Genomic DNA, 24,909 nt, shown 5'->3' on the forward strand with positions numbered 1-24,909 from the left:
TTTGTCTCTGCAGCGTTTTGCTCCCTTGGCGTGGTGAAAGACCGAAGCAGAGACCAGGCGGCTGTAAAAAAGACAGCCGGAGCTTATTCAGCACAGCTGAGAGAAACCCCTCCTCCAATTGCAGGAATGCACCCGAACTCTCGCCTAATGCGAGAACACAGACGAGGATGGCCGTAGTCTCGCGATAGCCGAGACTGCAATAGAGCTCTGTATACAACATACACTGGCAGCGCAAAAAGTGTATAGTAAGTAATTATAGGAGTGCATTAATACTCACACAGGGCTTGCTCTGCCTATAGGCGAAATAGGCAGCCACCTATAGCGCCCTCTTAAGGAGGGCGCTGCTCTGCGACCACAAGAAACTTTGTAAGGTGGGGCATGTCAAAGAGCAGAGACATGGGTCAAGGGGGTGGCAAAATTAGGTTTCGCCTAGGGTGGAAAAAATCCTTGCACCAACCCTGTACTCACACTATATGGGCTGCAGAGGGACAGGCATCAACTGTGTCCTGCATGTCCTGAAAACTCCAACATGGAGGGATGGGGTCAAAGGTGCTGAAAAAACTTTCACTTGAAAGGATATGTTCCCAATAGTGGAGGGACAGAGATCAGCTGTATTCCACTAAGATATAGAAGTACATACTTCCATTATAAATAGAGGTGGTTTATAAAGCTTGAAAGACAAAGGATTTCAGATCCAATAGGGACAGAAGAAAAAAACACAATGATGGTAGGACATGGTCTCCCTTTACAGGAGTGTGAACTGAGACTAATTAAAGGCTTAATATTATTATTGTTACTAATATATGTTCTCTCCAATAGGGCTGAGGATGTACTTAACCCCTTGTTGTTGTGCTGCCTGAAGGACATCCAGGAATTTATAAATGATGTTAGAATTGTATTATTCATTGGATTTCATGCATTACAACATTTGATGTCAATGTATAAGCTTTTGTATCCAACACAGTTAGGCTATGTTCGCACAGTGTATTTTCAGGCTTATTTTATCAAATAACCAAAAAATATATATTTTCAGTTATGGCATGAATTCATGCATATTATAGAATGTTTAAAGGGGTTTTCCTGGATTTTTTTAATTTGACTATGCTACAGTGGCTGTAAAGTTAGTGTATTTCATTATATAGTGTCTATCTGTGTGCGATGGTGGTCTCGCATACAAAATGATCGTTGTCTCAGCTTTTCCCAGTGCGGCCGAGACATTTCATCACTAGTCAGGTGTTCAGATGGAGCCTTTCCCGCTTCAATAGGTGGAGCGACCACTGGGTGGGAGAGAGAGCATTCTGCAACTAATTGTATTTTTACAACAGCTGTAGGCACCCTGGTTAGAAAACACTGATCTTTTGAATGAAATGTTCATTTGTGTTTCATTGGGTGGGGTGGCTGATTTGTGTTTGACTTACAAACAAGGAACTATGGTATTTGTAGTTAAAGAAGGAAACTCCAACAGGATAGCCACAGCAATATGGTAATCTCACAACATAGCCATTAGCCCCAAGACCAGCACAGATCCTTTCCAAGCATTTCCATTACTGTCTGGCAGGTACAGTTTGTACAAAAATCACCTTATGGTGGATAACCCCTTTAAGTAATACAGTTTTAAATTTGAGTTACAGTATTAACCTTGAGTTACTACAGTTTTAAAATTTGTCATAACATCTTATTCTATTTCCATTTCTTTGGTATCATGCTACTAATATTATTTTAGAAATTCTCCTTAACAGTATGTGCAGTCGTCCTGATCGTCTTCGAGATATAGCTGATCGATTTGGCGTGGACCATGACACAATGCTTGATAATGTGTTATATGCCCGTGCCTATACAAGTAAGAGTCGATTAAAAAACAATTTCTAACAGGGTACATATATATATGTGTGTATGTCCAGTATTTAGCTATATTATAAATATAGCTTAAAGGGTGACTCCGGGGAAGTCAACTTATCCAGCAACTCATCTTTCCTCAGAGCACTCTGTCCCCCACCCTTGAAGAGAAGCGGGAGAGATGGCCCACACAGCCAATCACTGGCTGCGGCGCAAGTAGGCCAAAAACACAGTAAAAAAAAGGCAGGAGGAATGACTGCACACAGCCACACAATGATATATCTCCACCTTAGGGTACATTCACACTACATAATGAATGCTGAATCTCCGCTCGCAGAATTCAGCGAGCGGAGATTCAGCCTGGCAGCCACCATAGGCGGTAGGACCCTGCATCACCGCGCCGTCACCAATGAACATGTTCATTCTCTGTGCGGAACATTTTCAGCTGTGGAATTTTCTGCTGCTGAAATTGCTCAGTGTGAACGGGTCTCGCGGAAACCCATTCACACTGATGTAAAAGTTCCCAGGATCTCTCCTCAGGACCAAATCCTCTCCAGTCAACCAAGAAGAATTTTTTTCCTCGTATAGTCTTAGTGGCCAAGATCTCTCTAACCTGGAACACATCCGAGGAACCAGAAACAGGAGTGGGAGCAGTGTTCTTTTGAGAAAAACGGTTAACTACCAGCGGTTTGAGGAGTGACACATGAAAGGAATTTGGAATTCGCAGAGAAGAAGGCAAACAGAGCTTGTATGAGACTGGATTAATTATTTGCAGAACGTCAAACGGATCCAGGAAATGACCTAACTTGTAACTGGGATGTACTTGGAGGAACTTTGTCACCAGGAGAGAAAGATGGAGGAGGAGATCTTTTTTTTCATCAGCCTGGGTTTTCAGGCGAGATGAGGCTTGAGACAGAGTCTGTTGCCAGATGGAAGAGTAGTCACTGACCAAATCAACAACAGCTGGCACACCGATGGAATCAGAAACTGGAAGAGGAGGATGGAGATGATGTCCATAGACAACAAAGAATGGAGAATTCCTTGTGGATTCAGAATCCTTATGGTTATAGGAGAATTCGGCCCAAGGAAGATCAACCCAATCGTCCTGATGAGCTGAGACAAAATGACGTAAATAGGTATCCAGAATTTGGTTAACCCTCTCCACCTGGCCATTGGTCTGAGGGTGATAGGAAGAGGAGAAGTCTAGGCTGATGTCATGACAGGAACAGAGAGCATGCCAGAACTTGGATACAAACTGAACTCCGTGGTCCGAGACGATATGTTCAGGCATACCATGTAGACGGAAAATATGTTGCAAGAAATGCTTTGCCAGCTGAGGAGCAGATGGGAGACCAGGAAGTGGGATGAAGTGAGCCATTTTGGAAAACTGATCAACTACGACCCAGATGACAGTGTTATTATGAGATGGTGGAAGATCGGTAATAAAATCCATAGCAATGTGAGACCATGGAGTTTCCGGAATGGGCAAAGGCTGTAAGGGTCCTGCAGGCTTCTGTCGAGGAGTCTTGTCACGTGCACAGGTGACACAGGAACAGACACATTCGGAGACATGGCATTCCAGATGCGGCCACCAATCGTGTTGCGAGATTAAAAGTAAGGTCTTACGTACTCCTGGATGACCTAAATAATAAAGAAGAATGACCCCCATTTCAGGACTTTGTGTCTCAATTTGGCAGGTACAAAGGATTTCCCAGGAGGTACTTACAGAAGATCAGCAGGGGCAGCAGAAATCAGACAGTCAGGAGGAATGATATGCCTGGGTGTGGAGTCCAAACCCACGACGTCAGAGGATCTGGAAAGGCCATCAGCTCTGATATTCTTGTTAGCTGGACGGAAATTAATGAAAAAATGTAATCTGGAAAAGAACAATGACCACCTTACCTGGCGGGGATTCAATCGCTGAGCAGACTGTAGGTATAGGAGTTTCTTGTTGTCAGAGTAGATACTGACCAGATGAGAAGACTCTTCCAACAAATGTCGCCACTCCTCTAAGGCAAATTTTATAGCAAGAAGTTCTCGATCTCCGATGGAGTAGTTCCTCTCAGCAAGCGAGAAGGTTTTTGAAAAGAAACCACAGGTTACAGTATTACCCTTGGAATTTTTCTGGGTAAGAATGGTACCAGCTCCTACGGATGAAGCGTCAACCTCCAAAGCAAAAGGTCTCTCCGGATTAAGTCTTGAAAGCACGGGAGCAGAAGCAAACACAGACTTTAAGCGAGAGAAAGCCTCTTTGGCCGCAGGAGGCCATGACTTAAGGTTAGAGTTATTTCTGGTAAGAGCTACAATAGGAGCAACCAAATAAGAAAAATGTGGGATGAACTGACAATAATAGTTGGCAAATCCAAGAAAGTGGTGTATAGCCCGTAGGCCAGTAGGGCGAGGCCAATCCAGAACCGTGGATAATTTTTCAGGATCCATCTGCAGGCCTTGATGAGAGACTATGTAACCGAGAAACGGGAGACTAGATTTCTCGAATAGGCATTTCTCTACTTTGGCATAGAGATGATTCCTCCGGAGGTACTGAAGAACCAGATGAACATGAGAACGATGCTCCTCTAAGTTGGAAGAGAAAATCAAAATGTCATCAAGATACACGACCACACAGGTGTAGAGAAGATCTTGGAAGATATCATTGACGAATTCCTGAAAAACAGCTGGAGCATAGCAAAGGCCGAAAGGCATCACAAGATACTCAAAATCTCCATCTCGGGTATTAAAGGCCGTTTTCCATTCGTCTCCCTCTCGGATTCGAATCATATTATAAGCTACCTGTAAATCAAACTTAGGGAAGACCTTGGCTCCCCGGAGATGATCAAAAAGTTCTGGGATCAGAGGAAAAGGATAGAGATTTTTGACCGTGATTTTGTGAGGCCAATCCAGAACCGTGGACAGTTTTTCAGGATCCATCTGCAGGCCTTGATGAGAGACTATGTAACCGAGAAACGGGAGACTAGATTTCTCGAATAGGCATTTCTCTACTTTGGCATAGAGATGATTCCTCCGGAGGTACTGAAGAACCAGATGAACATGAGAACGATGCTCCTCTAAGTTGGAAGAGAAAATCAAAATGTCATCAAGATACATGACCACACAGGTGTAGAGAAGATCTTGGAAGATATCATTGACGAATTCCTGAAAAACAGCTGGAGCATAGCAAAGGCCGAAAGGCATCACAAGATACTCAAAATCTCCATATCGGGTATTAAAGGCCGTTTTCCATTCGTCTCCCTCTCGGATTCGAATCAAATTATAAGCTCCCTGTAAATCAAACTTAGGGAAGACCTTATCTCCCCGGAGATGATCAAAAAGTTCTGAGATCAGAGGAAAAAGATTTTTGACTGTGATTTTGTTGGGGCCCCTATAATCAATACACAGGAGCTGACAAAGGATAGATTCTTCTACGTGGAGGCATAGTCACAGGCGGTAAATCAATGGGGCAGTCATAAGGATGATGTGGAGGTAAAGTCTCGGCCTGCTTTTCGCAGAAAACATCAGAATAATCTTGATAAGGGGAATGCAGGCCAGGCATATGAGGAAAGGAAGAAATGACAGCTCTGTCCCAAGCGAGTGATCTCTCCTGATTTCCAGTCAAGTTGCGGAGAATGACGTTTGAGCCAAGGAAGACCAAGAACTAGCTGAGAAGTACAGTGAGGAATGTTACGCCGAGCGCTCCGGGTCCCCGCTCCTCCCCGGAGCGCTCGCAGCGTCTTCTCATTCGCAGCGCCCCGGTTAGACCTGCTGACCGGGTGCGCTGCGATATTACTCCCAGCCGGGATGCGATTCGCGACGCGGAACGCGCCCGCTCGCGATGCGCATCCCGGCTCCCGTACCTGACCCGTTCCCCGTCTGTGTTGTCCCGGCGCGCGCAGTCCCGCTCTTTAGGGAGCGCGTGTGCCGGGTCTCTGCGATTTAAAGAGCCACTGCGCCACTGATTGGCGCAGCAGGCCTAATCAGTATCATCACCTGTGCACTCCCTACTTATACCTCACTTCCCCTGAACTCCCTCGCCGGATCTTGTTGCCATTGTGCCAGTGAAAGCGTTTCCTTGTGTGTTCCTAGCCTGTGTTCCAGACCTCCTGCCGTTGCCCCTGACTACGATCCTTGCTGCCTGCCCTGACCTTCTGCTACGTCCGACCTTGCTCTTGTCTACTCCCTTGTACCGCGCTTATCTCAGCAGTCAGAGAGGTTGAGCCGTTGCCGGTGGATACGACCTGGTTGCTACCGCCGCTGCAAGACCATCCCGCTTTGTGGCGGGCTCTGGTGAATACCAGTAGCAACTTAGAATCGGTCCACCGACACGGACCACGCCAATCCCTCTCTGGCACAGAGGATCCACCTCCAGCCAGCCGAATCGTGACAGTAGATCCGGCCATGGATCCCGCTGAGGTCCCGCTGCCAGTTGTCGCCGACCTCACCACGGTGGTCGCCCAGCAGTCGCAACAAGGCCACCAGCTGTCTCAACTGACCGTGATGCTACAGCAGCTACTACCACAGCTTCAGCAATCATCTCCTCCGCCAGCTCCTGCACCTCCTCCGCAGCGAGTGGCCGCTTCCAGCCTCCGATTATCCTTGCCGGATAAATTTGATGGGGACTCTAAGTTTTGCCGTGGTTTTCTTTCGCAATGTTCCCTGCATTTAGAGATGATGTCGGACCAGTTTCCAACTGAAAGGTATAAGGTGGCTTTCGTAGTCAGCCTTCTGTCTGGGAAAGCCCTGTCATGGGCCACACCGCTCTGGGACCGCAATGATCCTGTCACTGCCTCTGTACACTCCTTCTTCACGAAGATTCGAAGTGTCTTTGAGGAACCTGCCCGAGCCTCTTCTGCCGAGACTGCCCTGCTGAACCTGGTCCAGGGTAATTCTTCTGTTGGCGAGTACGCCATCCAATTCCGTACTCTTGCCTCCGAATTATCCTGGAATAACGAGGCCCTCTGCGCGACCTTTAAAAAAGGCCTATCCAGTAACATTAAAGATGTGCTGGCCGCACGAGAAATTCCTGCTAACCTGCATGAACTTATTCATCTTGCCACCCGCATTGACATGCGTTTTTTCGAAAGGCGTCAGGAGCTTCGCCAGGATATGGACTTTGTTTGCACGAGGCGGTTTCTCTCCCCGGCTCCTCTCTCCTCTGGTCCTCTGCAATCCGTTCCTGTGCCTCCCGCCGTGGAGGCTATGCAAGTTGACCGGTCTCGCTTGACACCTCAAGAGAGGACACGACGCCGCATGGAGAACCTTTGCCTGTACTGTGCCGGTACCGAACATTTCTGGAAGGATTTTCCTATCCGTCCTCCTCGCCAGGAAAGACGCACGCTGACTCCGCACAAAGGTGAGACAGCTCTGGATGTGAACTCTGCTTCTCCACGTCTTACTGTGCCTGTGCGGATGTCTTCTTCTACCTTCTCCTTCTCTGCCATGGCCTTCTTGGATTCCGGATCTGCAGGAAATTTTATTTTGGCCTCTCTCATCAACAGGTTCAACATCCTGGTGACCAGTCTCGCCAGACCCCTCTACATCAACTCTGTTAACAATGAAAGATTGGACTGTACCGTGCTTTATCGCACAGAACCTCTCTTAATGTGCATCGGACCCCATCACGAAAAAATAGAATTTTTGGTCCTCTCTAACTGCACTTCAGAAATTCTTCTTGGATTACCGTGGCTTCAACGCCATTCCCCAACCCTTGATTGGACCACAGGGGAAATCAAGAACTGAGGTACTTCTTGCCACAAGGACTGTCTTAAACCGGCTCCCAGTACTCACAGTCGAGACCCTGTTGTTCCCTCGGTATCTGGTCTTCCTAAGGCCTATGCTGATGTTTTTTTGCAAAAAACAAGCAGAGACTTTGCCTCCTCACAGGCCTTATGACTGTCCTATTGACCTCCTCCCGGGTACTACTCCACCTCGGGGCAGAATCTATCCTCTGTCTGCTCCGGAAACCCAAGCCATGTCGGAATACATCCAGGAGAACTTAAAAAAGGGGTTTATCCGCAAGTCCTCCTCTCCTGCCGGAGCTGGATTTTTTTTTGTCTCCAAAAAAGATGGCTCCCTACGCCCTTGCATTAATTACCGCGGACTTAATAAAATCACGGTAAAAAAACGCTACCCCCTACCTCTTATTTCGGAACTCTTTGACCGCCTACGAGGCGCCCACATCTTTACCAAGCTGGACTTAAGAGGTGCTTATAATCTCATCAGCATCCGGGAGGGGGACGAATGGAAGACTGCATTTAACACCAGAGATGGACACTTTGAGTATCTGGTCATGCCCTTTGGCCTTTGCAACGCCCCTGCCGTCTTCCAAGACTTTGTAAATGAAATTTTTCGTGATCTTCTATATACCTGTGTTGTAGTTTACCTGGACGATATTCTGATTTTTTCTGCCAACTTAGAAGAACACCGCCAGCATGTCCGCATGGTTCTTCAGAGACTTCGGGACAATCAACTTTATGCCAAAATGGAAAAATGTCTCTTTGAATGTCAGTCTCTTCCTTTCCTAGGATACTTAGTCTCTGGCCAGGGACTACAAATGGACCCAGATAAACTATCTGCCGTATTAGATTGGCCACGCCCCTCCGGACTCCGTGCTATCCAAAGTTTTTTGGGGTTCGCCAATTATTACAGACAATTTATTCCACACTTTTCCACTATTGTGGCTCCTATCTGTTACGCCGAGCGCTCCGGGTTCCCGCTCCTCCCCGGAGCGCTCGCTTCACCTCCTCCGCTGCAGCGCCCCGGTCACGTCCTCTGACCCGGGGTGCTGCGATCCTGCTGCTAGCCGGGATGCGATTCGCGATGCGGGTAGCGCCCGCTCGCGATGCGCACCCCGGCTCTCCTACCTGACTCGCTCCCCGTCTGTTCTGTCCCGGCGCGCGCGGCCCCGCTCCCTAGGGCGCGCGCGCGCCGGGTCTCTGCGATTTAAAGGGCCACTGCGCCGCTGATTGGCGCAGTGGTTCCAATTAGAGTTATCACCTGTGCACTCCCTATATTACCTCACTTCCCTTGCACTCCCTTGCCGGATCTTGTTGCCTTAGTGCCAGTGAAAGCGTTCCTTGTGTGTCCCTTGCCAGTGTTTCCAGACCTTCTGCCGTTGCCCCTGACTACGATCCTTGCTGCCTGCCCCGACCTTCTGCTACGTCCGACCTTGCTTCTGCCTACTCCCTTGTACCGCGCCTATCTTCAGCAGCCAGAGAGGTGAGCCGTTGCTAGTGGATACGACCTGGTCACTACCGCCGCAGCAAGACCATCCCGCTTTGCGGCGGGCTCTGGTGAAAACCAGTAGTGGCTTAGAACCGGTCCACTAGCACGGTCCACGCCAATCCCTCTCTGGCACAGAGGGTCCACTACCTGCCAGCCGGCATCGTGACACTATCGTGGCTCTAACCAAGAAAAATGCCAATCCTAAGTCCTGGTCTCCTCAAGCAGAAGACGCATTTAAACATCTCAAGTCTGCCTTTTCTTCTGCTCCCGTACTCTCCAGACCTGACCCATCTAAACCCTTCTTATTGGAGGTAGACGCCTCCTCAGTGGGAGCTGGAGCAGTTCTTCTACAAAAAAATTCTTCCGGGCATGCTGTTACTTGTGGGTTTTTTTCTAGGACCTTCTCTCCGGCGGAGAAAAACTACTCCATTGGTGATCGAGAATTACTGGCCATAAAATTGGCACTTGAGGAATGGAGGCACCTGCTGGAGGGATCCAAATATCCAGTTAATATATACACTGATCACAAGAATCTCTCTTATCTCCAGTCTGCCCAACGACTGAACCCTCGCCAGGCTAGGTGGTCGTTGTTCTTTGCCCGTTTTAACTTTGAAATCCATTTTCGCCCTGCTGACAAGAACATTAGGGCCGATGCCCTCTCTCGTTCTTCAGATGCCTCTGAAGTGGAAGCATCTCCGCAACACATCATTCCTCCGGACTGTCTGATCTCCACTTCTCCAGCTTCCATCAGACAAACTCCTCCAGGGAAGACCTTCGTTTCTCCACGCCAGCGCCTCGGGATTCTCAAGTGGGGACACTCCTCCCACCTCGCAGGCCATGTGGGCATCAAAAAATCCTTTCAACTCATCTCTCGATTTTATTGGTGGCCTACTCTGGAGACTGATGTTGTTAATTTCGTGCGGGCTTGTACTGTCTGTGCCTGGGATAAGACTCCTCGCCAGAAGCCTGCTGGTCTCCTTCATCCTCTGCCTGTTCCTGAACAACCTTGGTCACAGATTGGTATGGACTTTATTACTGACTTGCCCTTATCCCGTGGCAACACAGTTGTTTGGGTGGTCGTTGATCGATTTTCCAAGATGGCACATTTTATCCCTCTTCCAGGCCTTCCTTCAGCGCCTCAGTTGGCAAAGCAATTTTTTATACACATTTTTCGCCTTCACGGGTTGCCCACGCATATCGTCTCGGATAGAGGCGTTCAATTTGTGTCTAAATTCTGGAGGGCCCTCTGTAAGCAGCTCAAGATCAAATTAAACTTCTCTTCTTCTTATCATCCCCAATCCAATGGGCAAGTAGAAAGAATTAATCAGGTCCTGGGTGACTATTTACAACATTTTGTTTCCTCCCGCCAGGATGACTGGGCAGATCTTCTACCATGGGCCGAATTCTCATACAACTTCAGAGTCTCCGAATCTTCTGCTTAATCCCCATTCTTCTTGGTGTACGGCCGTCACCCTCTTCCTCCCCTCCCCACTCCCATGCCCTCTGGTTTGCCCGCTGTTGATGAAGTGACTCGAGATCTTTCCACCATATGGAAAGAAACCCAAAATTCTCTTTTACAGGCTTCATCCCGGATGAAAAAATTTGCTGATAAAAAAAGAAGAACTCCCCCCATTTTTGCTCCCGGAGACAAGGTATGGCTCTCCGCTAAGTATGTCCGCTTTCGTGTCCCCAGTTATAAACTGGGACCACGCTATCTTGGTCCTTTCAAAATCTTGTGCCAGATCAACCCTGTCTCTTACAAACTCCTTCTTCCTCCTTCTCTCCGTATTCCCAATGCCTTCCATGTCTCTCTCCTTAAACCACTCATCCTTAACTGCTTCTCTCCCAAAGTTGTTTCTCCCACTCCTGTTTCCGGTTCGTCTGACGTCTTCTTGGTGAAGGAGATTCTAGCATCCAAGACAGTAAGAGGTAAAAAATTCTTCTTGGTTGACTGGGAGAATTGTGACCTAGAGGAGAGATCTTGGGAACCTGAGGACAACATTCTAGACAAAAGTCTTATCCTCAGGTTCTCAGGCTCCAAGAAGAGGGGGAGACCCAAGGGGGGGGTACTGTTACGCAAGCGCTCCGGGTCCCCGCTCCTCCCCGGAGCGCTCGCAGCGTCCTCTCATTCGCAGCGCCCCGGTCAGACCTGCTGACCGGGTGCGCTGCGATATTACTCCCAGCCGGGATGGGATTCGCGACGCGGGACGCGCCCGCTCGCGATGCGCATCCCGGCTCCCGTACCTGACCCATTCCCCGTCTGTGTTGTCCCAGCGCGCCGCCCCGCTCCTTAGGGCGCGCGCGCGCCGGATCTCTGTGATTTAAAGGGCCACTGCGCCACTGATTGGCGCAGCAGGCCTAATCAGTATCATCACCTGTGCACTCCCTACTTATACCTTACTTCCCCTGCACTCCCTTGCCGGATTTTGTTGCCATTGTGTCAGTGAAAGCGTTTCCTTGTGTGTTCCTAGCCTGTGTTCCAGACCTCCTGCCGTTGCCCCTGACTACGATCCTTGCTGCCTGCCCTGACCTTCTGCTACGTCCGACCTTGCTCTTGTCTACTCCCTTGTACCTCGCTTATCTCAGCAGTCAGAGAGGTTGAGCCGTTGCCGGTGGATACGACCTGGTTGCTACCGCCGCTGCAAGACCATCCCGCTTTGCGGCGGGCTCTGGTGAATACCAGTCGCAACTTAGAACCAGTCCACCGACACGGTCCACGCCAATCCCTCTCTGGTACAGAGGATCCACCTCCAGCCAGCCGAATCGTGACAAGAAAGCACATAGAATTCAATTTTTTCCTTATGCAAGTGATGAAGATCCCCGGGGCTCCGGTTCACGTGGTAAAAAAGGTGTGTTAGAGCGCTCACTCCTGTAGATTAGCTTGACTGGGATCGTAGCAGTATAGAGGTAGCCGGACACGGTTAAGTTTAAGAGATAATAACCGGATTTTATTAGGGTAGATCACAGATAACGCGTTTCGTCAGATCCAATGATGTGGCAGATGTGGGAGGCCACTGATTTATGCAAAAAAAGCCCGCAAAATTTAACAGCAATTACCGAGTACAGAATAAAATAAATATATGCATCTGTGCAATACAGTTTGCTCGGTGCTGAGGGTATCTCAAATTCAAAGCAAACATAAATTTAAAACAAATTACATTTAACACGAATAGTATTTAGGTTGCAGATCAAATGAGGTGTTACTACTATTAGCCTGGCCTTCCGTTCGGGGAGCGGAGCAGTTAAAAAAATTCCAAGCGCTGCTCTCCGTGTTACGGCGGCATTTCAAAGATAGAGGTACAGCAGGATCGTGGTCCTCTCATGTATGGGAGACCCCTCTTCTGGGTGTCCGGGAGAAAAACGTCCTAAATTACAATGAAGTTGATAGTGGAAGCACATCTCCTCTGTTTGGATGAAATTGATATATACAGACATCGGCATTACAGTAGAGCATATTTTATGCAATAGTGTTGGGGTATGTTGTGATGCCAATGATCCGGTTACAGGAGACAACAGGAACAAACAGGAACCATAGCTGAGATTTAGTTGTACATGGGGTGATATAGTGTTATCATATGCCATCCATGTTTCACTTTTTCAGTGATAGATGCTGTTGTTAGGGAATTGGTACAGGAACTATAGTCATATTTCTGGGATGTCATAATATTCAGCCATATTTTTTTGGTCTAGATTAAACATTGTGTTGAGGTATTTACAATATTCACACAATGTTGCAATCATGTGCAATACGATGCTAATTGTCATCGTAGCGTCCCGTATAAGTCCTATGGTTTAAAGAAAATTCTGTGAGCTATTTAGACATATATTCATAGTCATGGGTTGTGGGGGCCAATGACAGACATATGGACTGCAAAAATGACGGAACTCTATTTTCTGCAAGTCCTGCAGATTTTCTGTGTGACCACACAGAGATATATATTCTAAGTCTGTAAACACATGGTGTGTATTTTCTGTATTCGCATTCATATGCCCACACATATACACATATATATGTGCAGTTGTACACATCCTCCCATGAAGTTTTCTTTGATTGATTACTGGGCTAGTGAGTTGGTAAGAGGACAGGATGACCCATTCAGTGAATAAGCTCTGTAGCCTCATTTAGCCCATGGGGTTGGAGCGATTCTAGTCTGTAGATCCATTGGCTAAATGAGGCTACAGAGCTTGGTCCCCACAACCCATGACTATGAATATATGTCTACCCTAATAAAATCCGGTTATTATTTCTTAAACTTAACCGTGTCCGGCTACCTCTATACTGCTACGATCCCAGTCAAGCTAATCCACAGAAGTGAGCGCTCTAACACACCTTTTTTACCACGTAAACCGGAGCCCCGGGGATCTTCATCACTTGCATCCTCCAGACGTCCAGGAATCCCAGGACGCCACGGTGTGAGCTGCACCCCCTGATCTTACTATTCCCTTTGAAATGGGATACAAGCGTGATATGGTGTTGTGCTCACTGCACAACACCAGAAGGTGAGCATGTTTCTTTCACCTCTTCTTTTTTCTTTTTATCTGAATACATTTACGGCACATTGTTGCGCTTCCCCTTTGTGTTTCCAACTTTTTTGCATATTAAGCAATTTTTTCCTTATGCAAGACTGCCACTTGCATGACGAGAGGCTCTGTGCAGAATAACCCCTTACAGTCCAGATTTTGTCCATTGACTGAAGAAATGAACAAAGGCTTGGCTAGGCGACTTACAGGAAGATGGTATTCATGTAGCAGAGAGGCATCAATGAAGTTGCCAGCGGAACTGGAGTCCAAGAATGCAGAAGCGATGAATGAAGTCTTGGCAGATGCGTGGATTTGAACAGATATCTTCAAGCGAGGAGATGTAGTATTCACACCTAGGGACGCCTCTCCCACGTGCCCTAGGTGCGAGCGTTTCCCGGACGTCTTTGGGAAAGTGCTCTGGACTGGCACAGTATAGGCACAAATTCTCATTGCGTTGTCGGGATCTATACAGCTGCGTTAAGCAAGTACGATCCACTTACATAGCCTCTTCGACAAGAGGCAAAGAAGACTGTAGAGGTGGACGTTGGAACACGGGTGCCAAGCGAGGAAAATGCCTTGTTCGGGCAAGTTTTCTTTGCATGCGAAGTTCTTCCTGCCTCTCGGCAAAATGCACATAAATACGTGTGGCTAAATGAATTAGTTCACACAGGTTAGTCGGAGGATCTGCTGGACAGTCCTTTGTTAAATGTAGCACAAAAGGCTTAGTTTTTCCATGCCAATTCTGAAGCAAGGGTGCGAAACTGAACAGCATAGTCTCCTATGGAGGAAGTCCCTTGGCTTAGGTTCAGAAGAGCCGTCTCGGGAGAGGAGGCCCGTGCGGGTTCTTAAAAAACGCTGCGGAATTCAGCTAGGAAGGCCGTAAGGTTAGAGGAAATTGGGTCACTGCGATCCCAGAAAGGGGTAGCTAAGGCTAGGGCCTTTCCGGACAAGAAGCTGACCACAAACGCCACCTTCGCTCGTTCCATTGGGAACTGATACACCATAAACTCCAGGTGCATGGAGCATTGAGTCACAAAGCCTCTACACAACTTAGGATCACCATCATACTTCGTGGGAAGGGGAAGACGAAGATTTTATCCAGAAGGGGCTGCAGAAATGGGTGGAGAGGCTGGAACAGGTTGTGGTTGCTGCTGCTGCATAGTCAGTAGTTGTTGCATCATGGCGGACAGTTGACTTAGTTGCTGCGCCTGACGGGCTAACTGCTGCGACTGACGGACCACAATTGAGGGAAGGTCTGAAACCTCTGGCAGAGGTACCTCAGCGGGATCAATGGCCGGATCTTACTGTTAGACTCACCGCAGTCGACTAGCACTCGGGAGGAAGTAGATCCACTGGACCACAGTAGTCTGGAACACGAGAGGTCATAGATCCACTGGACCTGTGTGGCAGATGATGCGGGCCATGCCAGGGAGCGGAGTCTAAGGTGCCGCTGGTTTTCACCAGAGCCCGCCACAAAGCGGGATGGTCTTGTAGGGGCAGGCGGCACCCAGGTTGCTACCCCTGGCACGACTCGACCACACAGGTGGCTGAGGTGATGCAAGGTACAGAAGGGAATAGACAGGATGTAGTCTAGATAGCAGGAGGTCAGGGTAGGCGGCACAGGAGCGTAAACAGGAATGTAGCAGAAGGTCAGTAGGCAGGCAGCAAGGTACACAGTCAGGTCACGGAATACTAGGTCTGGTACACGGCAAGGAAACATAGTGTAACGCTTTCACTAAGGCACTGGGGCAAACAAAGATCTGGCAGAGGAATGTGGGAGGTGCAGAAACTTATAAGTGTGTGTCAGGTGCAAACCATAATTACGGGTGCACTGGCCCTTTAAATCTAAGTGCTTCGGCATGCATGAGCCCTAGGAGGTGGGGGCACACGCGCCGAAGCTTAAAGAAAGAAGCAGAGGACTGAGGGGAGTGACAGGTTGGGGTTCGCATGCGAGCATCCCCGCGATGTAAATTCCAGCCCCGCCAGCTGGGGAAGGGAGAGGAACAATGCGCTCACAGCCAGGGGGTACGGCCGGAGCGCTAGTTGTCACAGTGTAGTAATCTAATTATTAATCATAAGAATCCTTTCCATCTTTCTAAACAAAGAACATCAGGTTACGAAAAGATACAACATAACCTAAGCATTTGTATCCTGTAAGCAAAACAGGATACTTCAGGATGGAAACAATCAAAGTGAGTTGTGGTTAGACCGTGTAAAAGTTTGGTTTTTATAGAGCCCTGTGTGAACATACCCTTAGTAGGTTTTCTTGCATTGTTGTTTTTCCCACAGGTGAACATCAAATGGAGCTTTTGGATTACGTAGCAGCTAAATTTCATGAAGAAGCTGGTGTTTTTAAGCTTTTGGTAAACATTAAGTTTAACGTTAACTATTTGCTGGATCTCTCAGTCTGCCTGTACATTTATCTTTCTGTCTTTCTGTGTGTATATCTGTTTATTTAGACTCAATTCTTTTTATTTATTTAAAACAAAAACCTTTTTTTTTTGGTAAATTTTTTTGTGCAGACAAATATTTAACTAACATTTATAGTCTGTATGCTTTTTAGTCTCAGAATAGTCTACTATAAGGCTAAGTTTCCACTTGTTTTTTTTCCTGGCAGTTTTTGGAAAACTGCCACTGCAGTTTTTGAGCCATAGCCAGAAGTGTATTCAAAAGGAATAGGACATATAAAGGAAGGACTGACACTTCTCCTCCCTTATGGATCCATTTCTGACTTTGGATCAAAAACTGCAGTGGCAGTTTTCCAAAAACTGCCAGAAAAAAAACCAAGTGGAAACTTAGCCAAAAGGTAGACATTATTTAATTGAAGAGAGTGATAGTTGACAGGTTTTCTTTAAATCATGTCCTACTGCTTTGTGCTTTATATCTGTATCCAACAATCATGTTTAACAGTAATAGCATTTTCCACTGTGCATGTATGAATATATAGATATATGAATGTATATCTTCTGAATATATTAGATTATAGATTCTATTATGGCTCTCTTCCGAGTGGACTTCAGTGGACGTGGAGAGTTGGCTGAAAGACAGCAAAAACTAGCTCAGATGTTGTCTAGACTTCAGAAAATTTCTGAAGGTAAGAATTTAGTTTGTTAAACAGTTACTGACAGTAGATGATCTTGTTATTTTAGACCACACTAATCACTTCAACTAGTACCATTCCAAATTATATGTCCTGATAGTGCTCCCTTTCTACTGCAAAGGACTTTGCACTGCTACACATACTTTGCACTGCTACACATACTCCATCCACATGTTTTTGCAGAGGACGTGAGGAAAAAGTTAATCAAAAGTACTATAACTCAGCTCTTCTGATTGAGCCTTTTATTTCTTTAGAGTACAATGTTGCTGTATTTATCACAAATCAAATGACTGCTGATCCAGGAGCAACAATGACGTAAGTTAAAATTTGATTTTAATTTCTAGAAAATACAAATCTTATTCCAACTCTTAGAATTTTGAGGACCTACACACAGTATTACTTTGCTGAATTCTGTCAGTGAATCTGCGCTGCCTGGAATCAGGTTTAATTTCTTCCCGAATTTGCAGCTGAAAATAACCCTTGCAATCATTGCAAGTCCCATGAATGAATGGACATGTTAACTCCTTAGGTGGAATCCAGATCTATGTCAGAAGTTCTTTTACAGAACTTTGGTAGTGTGCACTGAGCAGCACAAATCCCATTGAGATTAACCCCTTAAGGACTCAGGGTTTTTCCGTTTTTGCACTTTTGTTTTTTCCTCCTTACCTTTTAAAAATCATAACCCTTTCAATTTTCCACCTAAAAATCCATATTATGGCTTATTTTTTGCGTCGCCAATTCTACTTTGCAGTGACATTAGTCATTTTACCCAAAAATGCACGGCGAAACGGAAAAAAAAATCATTGTGCGACAAAATCGAAAAAAAAACGCCATTTTGTAACTTTTGGGGGCTTCCGTTTCTACGCAGTGCATATTTCGGTAAAAATTACACCTTATCATTATTCTGTAGGTCCATACGGTTAAAATGATACCCTACTTATATAGGTTTGATTTTGTCGCACTTCTGAAAAAAATCATAACTACATGCAGGAAAATTTTTACGTTTAAAAATGTCATCTTCTGACCCCTATAACTTTTTTATTTTTCCACGTACGGGGCGGTATGAGGACTCATTTTTTGCGCCGTGATCTGAAGTTTTTATTGGTATGATTTTTGTTTTGATATGACTTTTTGATCACTTTTTATTCATTTTTTAATGTTATAAAAAGTTACCAAAATACGCTTTTTTGGACTTTGGAATTTTTTTGCGCGTACGCCATTGACCGTACGGCTTAATTAATGATATATTTTTATAGTTCGGACATTTACGCACGCGGCAATACCACATATGTTTATTTTTATTTTTTTTTACACTGTTTTATTTTTTTTATGGGAAAAGGGGGGTGATTCAAACTTTTATTAGGGAAGGGGTTAAATGACCTTTATTAACACTTTTTTTTTTACTTTTTTTTTTGCAGTGTTATAGGTCCCATAGGGACCTATAACACTGCACACACTGATCTCTCATCCTGATCACAGGCGTGTATTAACACGCCTGTGATCAGCATTATCGGCGCTTGACTGCTCCTGCCTGGATCTCAGGCACGGAGCAGTCATTCGTCGAGGAGGCAGGTAAGAGCCCTCCCGATGTCCGATCAGCTGTTCGGGACGCCGCGATTTCACCGCGGCGGTCCCGAACAGCCCGACTGAGCAGCCGGGATACTTTCAGTTTCACTTTAGAAGCGGCGGTCAGCTTTGACCGCCGCTTCTAAAGGGTTAATACCGCACATCGCCGCGATCGGCGATGTGTGGTATTAGCCGCGGGTCCTGGCCGTTGATTAGCGCCGGGATCCACGCGATATGATGCGGGATCGCGGCGCGATCCCGCTTCATATCGCGGGAGCCGGCGTAGGACGTAAATATACGTCCTGCGTCGTTAAAGGGGAATTCCAGTTAAAAAAAAAAAATAAACTTTTTTTATTAACTGGTTCCGTAAAGATAAACAGATTTGTAAATTACTTCTATTAAAAAATCTTAATCCTTCTAGTAGTTATCAGCTGCTGAAATTTAGTTGTTCTTTTCTTTCTTACAACAGTGCTCTCTGCTGACACCTCTGCTTGTCTCTGGCACTGTCCGAAGCATTAGAGGTTTGCTATGGGGATTTTCTCCTGCTCTGGACAGTTCCCGAGACAAGCAGAGGTGTCAGCAGAGAGCACTGTTGTCAGAAAGGAAAGAACAACTCAACTTCAGCAGCTGATTTACAAATCTGTAGGTAAGAAGAAGAAATGTAGTCACTAGGCACTGCTAGCCTTACTCTCAGTCGTGGAGCAACACAAAAATGCTTGATAAATATGGGGTGCTATTCTTATTCGAGCAGCTTCAATAATAGAATAGTCCAAAAGAATATAAAAGAATGCACTCACCACACTGGTATGGTAGCTGGTCTTCGACTTGGATCTTTATTCAATCCGGGATTGCGAGGTACACAGCTATTCAAGCAATACAAACAGCAAGGATACGGGTGCTTGTGCAGGGGAGGGTAACAGACAAGACAACAGACTGCTTCTCGTCTCACGGACACTTCTTCCGATCTGAATTCTTCGCAGGTGAGTGATGCACTTATTGAGCCCCGTTCATTGAGCCCCAATGGGCCCAATGCCTCGAGGCGGCTAATCCATGCGGCTTCTCTTCTTAGTAATAAATAGTCACGATCAATTCCTCTTTCTGTAGTTTCTAATTTTTCTATGCCTGCAAATTTTAACAATGCTGGATTTCCTGCATGCATTTCGTGCATATGATTAATAAACCTCGTGGCTCTGGATCTTGTTTTGAGGGAATAAATATGTTCTTTTATACGTTTATACATATTTCTAATTGTTTTCCCTATATAGAATAGCCCACAAGGGCACACCAAACAATAAACTACATATGTGCTTTTGCATGTGATGAATTGTTGCACTCTAATTATATAACCGCCTAATGTGAATACCTTCTTGTCAAAATTGCAATTTGTCAGCAGAATTTGGCTAAGGAAAGTTACCTTGAGGAGCTGTCTGTTCTAACTGTCTATTTTTCTTCCTATTATGGTTTCTCATTTTATTTTTTATATAACTTTCTATTGTAGTGGTTTTTCTGTGGGTGATGAAAGGTTTTAATTTTGCTGTTTCTTGTAAATCATAAAACAGTTCTTGTGTATAGCCGATTTTATTGCATTGTTCATGGGGGTGTTCTAGAAAAAAAAAAAAAAAAAAACGTTGTTCTGTAAGTTTTTTGGGTGATTTTTTATGAATTAACTCTACTCTATTTTTATGCCAGGCCCTGTTTGATGCTTTTTCTATAATAGATTTGGGGTATCCCTGTTGCAATAATCGCTCAGTTAACTCCTGGGCTTCTTGTTCATATAGGTAGGGATTATTGTTGATACGTTTTATTCTCAAGAATTGACTGTACGGAATTGCATCTCGGACATGTTTTGGGTGAGAACTCTCGTAATGCAATATCAAATTTTTCTTAATTTCCTTTCCAGAACACCCCCATGAACAATGCAATAAAATCGGCTATACATAAGAACTGGTTTATGATAGAGAGCGATAAAGATTTACAAGAAACAGCAAAATTAAAACCTATCATCACCCACAGAAAAACAAGTTATATAAAAAATAAAATGAGAAATCATAATAGGAAGAAAAATACTTGCTTGCACAGCTCCTCAAGGTATATTTCCTTGTCGAAATTGCAATATTTGTCAGCAGAATTTGGCTAAGAAGGTATTCACATTAGGCGGTTATGTAATTAGAGTGCAACAATTCATCACGTGTAAAAGCACACATGTAGTTTATTGTTTGGTGTGCCCTTGTGGGATATTCTATATAGGGAATACAATTAGAAATATGTATAAATGTATAAAAGAACATGTTTTATTCTCTCAAAACAAGATCCGGAGCCATGAGGTTTATAAGTCATATGCACGAAATACATGCAGGAAATCCTGCATTGTTAAAATTTGCAGGCATGGAGAAATTAGAAACTACAGAAAGAGGAATTGATTGTGACCTTTTATTACTAAGCCGCATGGATTAGCCACCTCGAGGCATTGGGCCCATTGGGGCTTAATGAACAGAACGATCTTTCCTCTTTTTTTGTAGCAGAGGTCATGTGTGCACAGGATCCTAATGAATTACTTAATGTTTTCAACCCTTCACACACCTAGTCACTTGTAATTGCATAAATGCATCACTCACCTGTGAAGAATTCAGACCGGAAGAAGCGTCCGTGAGACAAGAAACAGTCTGTTGTCTATTACCTCCCCTGCACAAGCACCCGTATCCCTGCTGTTTGTATTGCTTGAATAGCTGTGTACCTGGCAATCCCAGATTGAATAAAGATCCAAGTCGACGACCAGCTACCATACCAGTTGTTACGCCGAGCGCTCCGGGTCCCTGCTCCTCCCCGGAGCGCTCGCGGCGTTCTCTTCTCTGCAGCGCCCCGGTCAGACCCGCTGACCAGGAGCGCTGCACTGTCACTGCCGGCGGGGATGCGATCCGCGTAGCGGGACGCGCCTGCCCGCGGGTCGCATCCCAGTCCACTCACCTGTCCCGTTCCCCGGCTGTCACGTCCCGGCGCGCGCAGCCCCGCTCTCTAGGGCGCGCGCGCAGGCTCTCTGAGACTTAAAGGGCCAGTGCACCATTAATTGGTGCCTGGCCCAATCAGTGTCTATCACTTCCCATTCCTATAAAAACCCACTTCCCTTTCCTGTCCTCGCCGGATCTTGTTGCATTAGTTCCCTGAGAAAGCGTTTTAGTGTGTTCCCAAGCCTGTGTACCCAGACCTTCTGCTGTTGCCCCTGACTACGACTCTTGCTGCCTGCCCTGACCTTCTGCTACGTCCGACCTTGCTCTTGCCTTGTCCCTGTGTACTGCGCCTGTCTCAGCTGTCAGTGGGGTTGAGTCGCTATAGGGGGGAACGACCTGGGGGTTACCTGCCGCTGCAAGTCCATCCCGCTTTGCGGCGGGCTCTGGTGAAAACCAGTAACCCCTTAGATTCCGTTCCCCTGGTACGGCCCACGCCATCACCTCACTGACACAGAGGATCCACCTCCAGTGTCCTCGCTGCATACCAGTCCGGATCCTGACACCAGTGTGGTGAGTGCATTCTTTCATATAATTTACAAATCTGTTTAATTTTCTGGAGCCAGTTGATATATATATAAAAAAAAGTTTTTTTTTCCTGGAATACTTTAATTCCAAACTTGTTGCCAGACTGAAAACCGTGGTCTGTATGTTATGAACTGATACAGTTAAAAAATTAGCTGATCCGAGTCACTATCTGACTTCATCTGGTTTATTCAAATGAATGGGATGCGGCGCAGGTCTGGTGGGGATATGGAAGCAGTCTGTTTTTAAATTCTCCTGCCGGATAGCAAAAACGTGGTGTCAATGCATCCTAACATGAAGAGAATAGTGATACATGTTTAATACAGTAAATAAGACACAACAATATAAAGTCATTATTGTTTATACTTAGCCTTCAAAAGCTTGTTCTCCTTTGCCTTGCTTTAGCTTTCAGGCAGATCCCAAAAAGCCTATTGGAGGCCACATACTAGCACATGCTTCAACAACAAGAATCAGCTTAAGAAAAGGAAGAGGCGAGCTGCGTATTGCAAAAATTTATGACAGGTGAAGTCGGAGGCTGTCAAATTTACATCCGTAGTTTTCTTCTATATATGGAGTGTATTCAGTTGCAAAAAAAATGTATGTGATTATTAATAGCATGTTGTCTGATTCTAACTAGACAAAAGACACACAGTTGCACTGTTTGTGTATTTTATTGAGCAACTTGAGTAAACATCCAGAGAGCAGAAAAAGTTAATAAACTTCTGTGTTAAGAACTGGCAAAAGGTAGTTAAAGAGATAGATTAGAATATTTTTATTTGCCAATTAAAGAGAATACCGTATATACTCGAGTATAAGCAGAGTTTTTCATCACGATTTTTCGTGCTGAAAATACCCCCCTCGGCTTATACTCGAGTGAACTCTCCGCTCTCAGTGGTCTTCAACCTGCGGACCTCCAGATGTTTCAAAACTACAACTCCCAGTAGTTGTAGTTTTGAAACCTCTGGAGGTCCGCAGGTTGAAGACCACGGCGGCCTTCGACATCATCCAGCCCCCCCCCTCTCACCCCCTTTAGTTCTGTACTCACCTCCGCTCGGCGGGACGTTAGGGTGCGCTAGTCCGGTGCTGCAGGACTGTCCAGTGGGGAGGTCGTCCGGTGGGATAGTGGTTCCGGGCTGCCATCTTCACCGGGGGGCCTCTTCTCCGCGCTTCGGGCCCGGCCCCGGAATAGTCACGTTGCCTTGACGACGACGCAGAGGGACGTTCATTACCAACGTCCCTCTGCGTCGTCGTCAAGGCAACGCCTCTATTCCGGGCCCGAAGCGCGGAGAAGAGGCCCCCCGGTGAAGATGACAGCCAGGAACGACTATCCCACTGGACGACCTCCCCACCAGACAGTCCTGCAGCACCGGACCAGCGCACCCTAACGGGGGGGCTGGATGATGATGATGTCGAAGGCCGCAGTGGTCTTCAACCTGTGGACCTCCAGAGGTTTCAAAACTACAACTCCCAGCAAGTCCGGACAGCCTATGGCTGCCCGGTCTTGCTGGGAGTTGTAGTTTTGAAACATCTGGAGGTCCGCAGGTTGAAGACCACTGTATCAGACATTGACAAGCGGTGATGATGAAGGTGGGGGGGGCTGATGACATGTGGTGATGATGACAAGGGGATGATGAAGGTGGGGTGTGGGATGATGACAAGGGGATGATGAAGTGGCGGGTGGGATGATGACAGGGGGATGATGAAGGTGGGTGTTGGATGATGACAAGGGGATGATGAAGGGGGGTGGGGATGATGAAGGGGGGGTGTGGGTTGATGAAAAGGGGATGATGAAGGGGGGTGTGGGATGATGACAAGGGGATGATGTGGGGTGTGGGATGATGACAAGGGGATGATGAAGGCAGGGCGTGGGATGATGACAAGGGGATGATGAAGGGGGGGTGGGATGATGACAAGGGGATAATGAAGGGGGGTTGTGGGATGATGACAAGGGGATGATGAAGGGGGGTTGTGGGATGATGACAAGGGGATGATGAAGGGGGGTGTGGGATGATGACAAGGGGATGATGACAGGCGGTGATGATGAATGGGGGATGATGACAGGGTGATGATGATGAGGGTGTTAATGACGGGGGTCTGGATGATGACAGGGGGGATGATGTATTTCCCACCCTAGGCTTATACTCGAGTCAATAACTTTTCCTGGGATTTTGGGGATAAAATTAGGGGCCTCGGCTTATATTCGGGTCGGCTTATACTCGAGTATATACGGTATATCAGCTGTATTTGCTGCTAAGAGTTGTAGACACCATTGATAGCTGTTAAGGTATAAATGCAAACTGTATATTTCCTGGAGCTAATGGTGGTTGCCAGTTTTATAAAACTGCCTTTTTATTTCTCAGCCAAAGAGTCAGGCCCGAGCTGCTAAAGTGTCAGAACCTGTCATGCCATCTTGCTTGCCCTCACCTCCCAGCCCCTCCTTGGTTGATGTTTAACCCCTTAAGGACCCGGAGTTTTTCCATTTTTTGCATTTTCTTTTTTTCCTCCTTACCTTTAAAAAAATCATAACTCTTTCAATTTTGCACCTAAAAATCCATATGATGGCTAATTTTTTACGCCACCAATTCTACTTTGTAATGACGTCAGTCATTTAACCCAAAAATATACGGCGAAATGGAAAAAAAATCATTGTGAGACAAAATTGAAAAAAAAACCGCCATTTTGTAACTTTTGGGGGCTTCCATTTCTACAAAGTAAATTTTTCAGTAAAAATGACACCTTCTCTTTATTCTGTAGGTCCATACGATTAAAATGATATCCTACTTATATAGGTTTGATTTTGTCGTACTTCTGGAAAAAATCATAACTACATGCAGGAAAATTTATACGTTTAAAATTGTCATCTTCTGACCCCTATAACTTTTTTATTTTTCCGCGTTTGGGGCGGTATGAGAGCAGTACCATTTTTGTATTGACAGGACTTATTGATCGTTTTTTATTCATTTTTTCATGATATAAAAAGTGACCAAAAATACACTATTTTGGACTTTGTAATTTTTTCGCTCGTACGCCATTGACCATGCTGTTTAATTAATTATATATTTTTAGAATTCGGACATTTCCGCACACGGCGATACCACATATGTTTATTTTTATTCACACTGTTTTTTTTTTTTTTTTATG

The 24,909-nt window shown here is 45.9% G+C and overlaps 1 protein-coding gene across 7 annotated transcripts in view; it reads left to right on the forward strand.

Moving 5' to 3' along the window:
• Positions 1 to 24,909, forward strand: part of DMC1 (DNA meiotic recombinase 1) — a 130,348-nt gene that overhangs the window by 102,147 nt on the left and 3,292 nt on the right. For 4 of the 7 annotated variants that reach the window (XM_056523866.1, XM_056523870.1, XM_056523868.1 and 1 more), the window contains 5 exons: positions 1,749 to 1,840; positions 15,865 to 15,938; positions 16,555 to 16,669; positions 16,930 to 16,990; positions 22,174 to 22,290. In XM_056523866.1, coding sequence (XP_056379841.1) covers positions 1,749 to 1,840; positions 15,865 to 15,938; positions 16,555 to 16,669; positions 16,930 to 16,990; positions 22,174 to 22,290 — 459 coding nt within the window. Of the gene's footprint in view, positions 1 to 1,723; positions 1,841 to 15,864; positions 15,939 to 16,554; positions 16,670 to 16,929; positions 16,991 to 22,173; positions 22,291 to 24,909 lie in introns of all 7 variants that reach the window. The other 3 variants (XM_056523871.1, XM_056523869.1, XM_056523872.1) reach the window with 2 other exon arrangements.

The sequence above is a fragment of the Hyla sarda genome, chromosome 6, assembly GCF_029499605.1.
Source record: "Hyla sarda isolate aHylSar1 chromosome 6, aHylSar1.hap1, whole genome shotgun sequence".
In the NCBI taxonomy this organism is placed as follows: Eukaryota; Metazoa; Chordata; class Amphibia; order Anura; family Hylidae; genus Hyla; species Hyla sarda.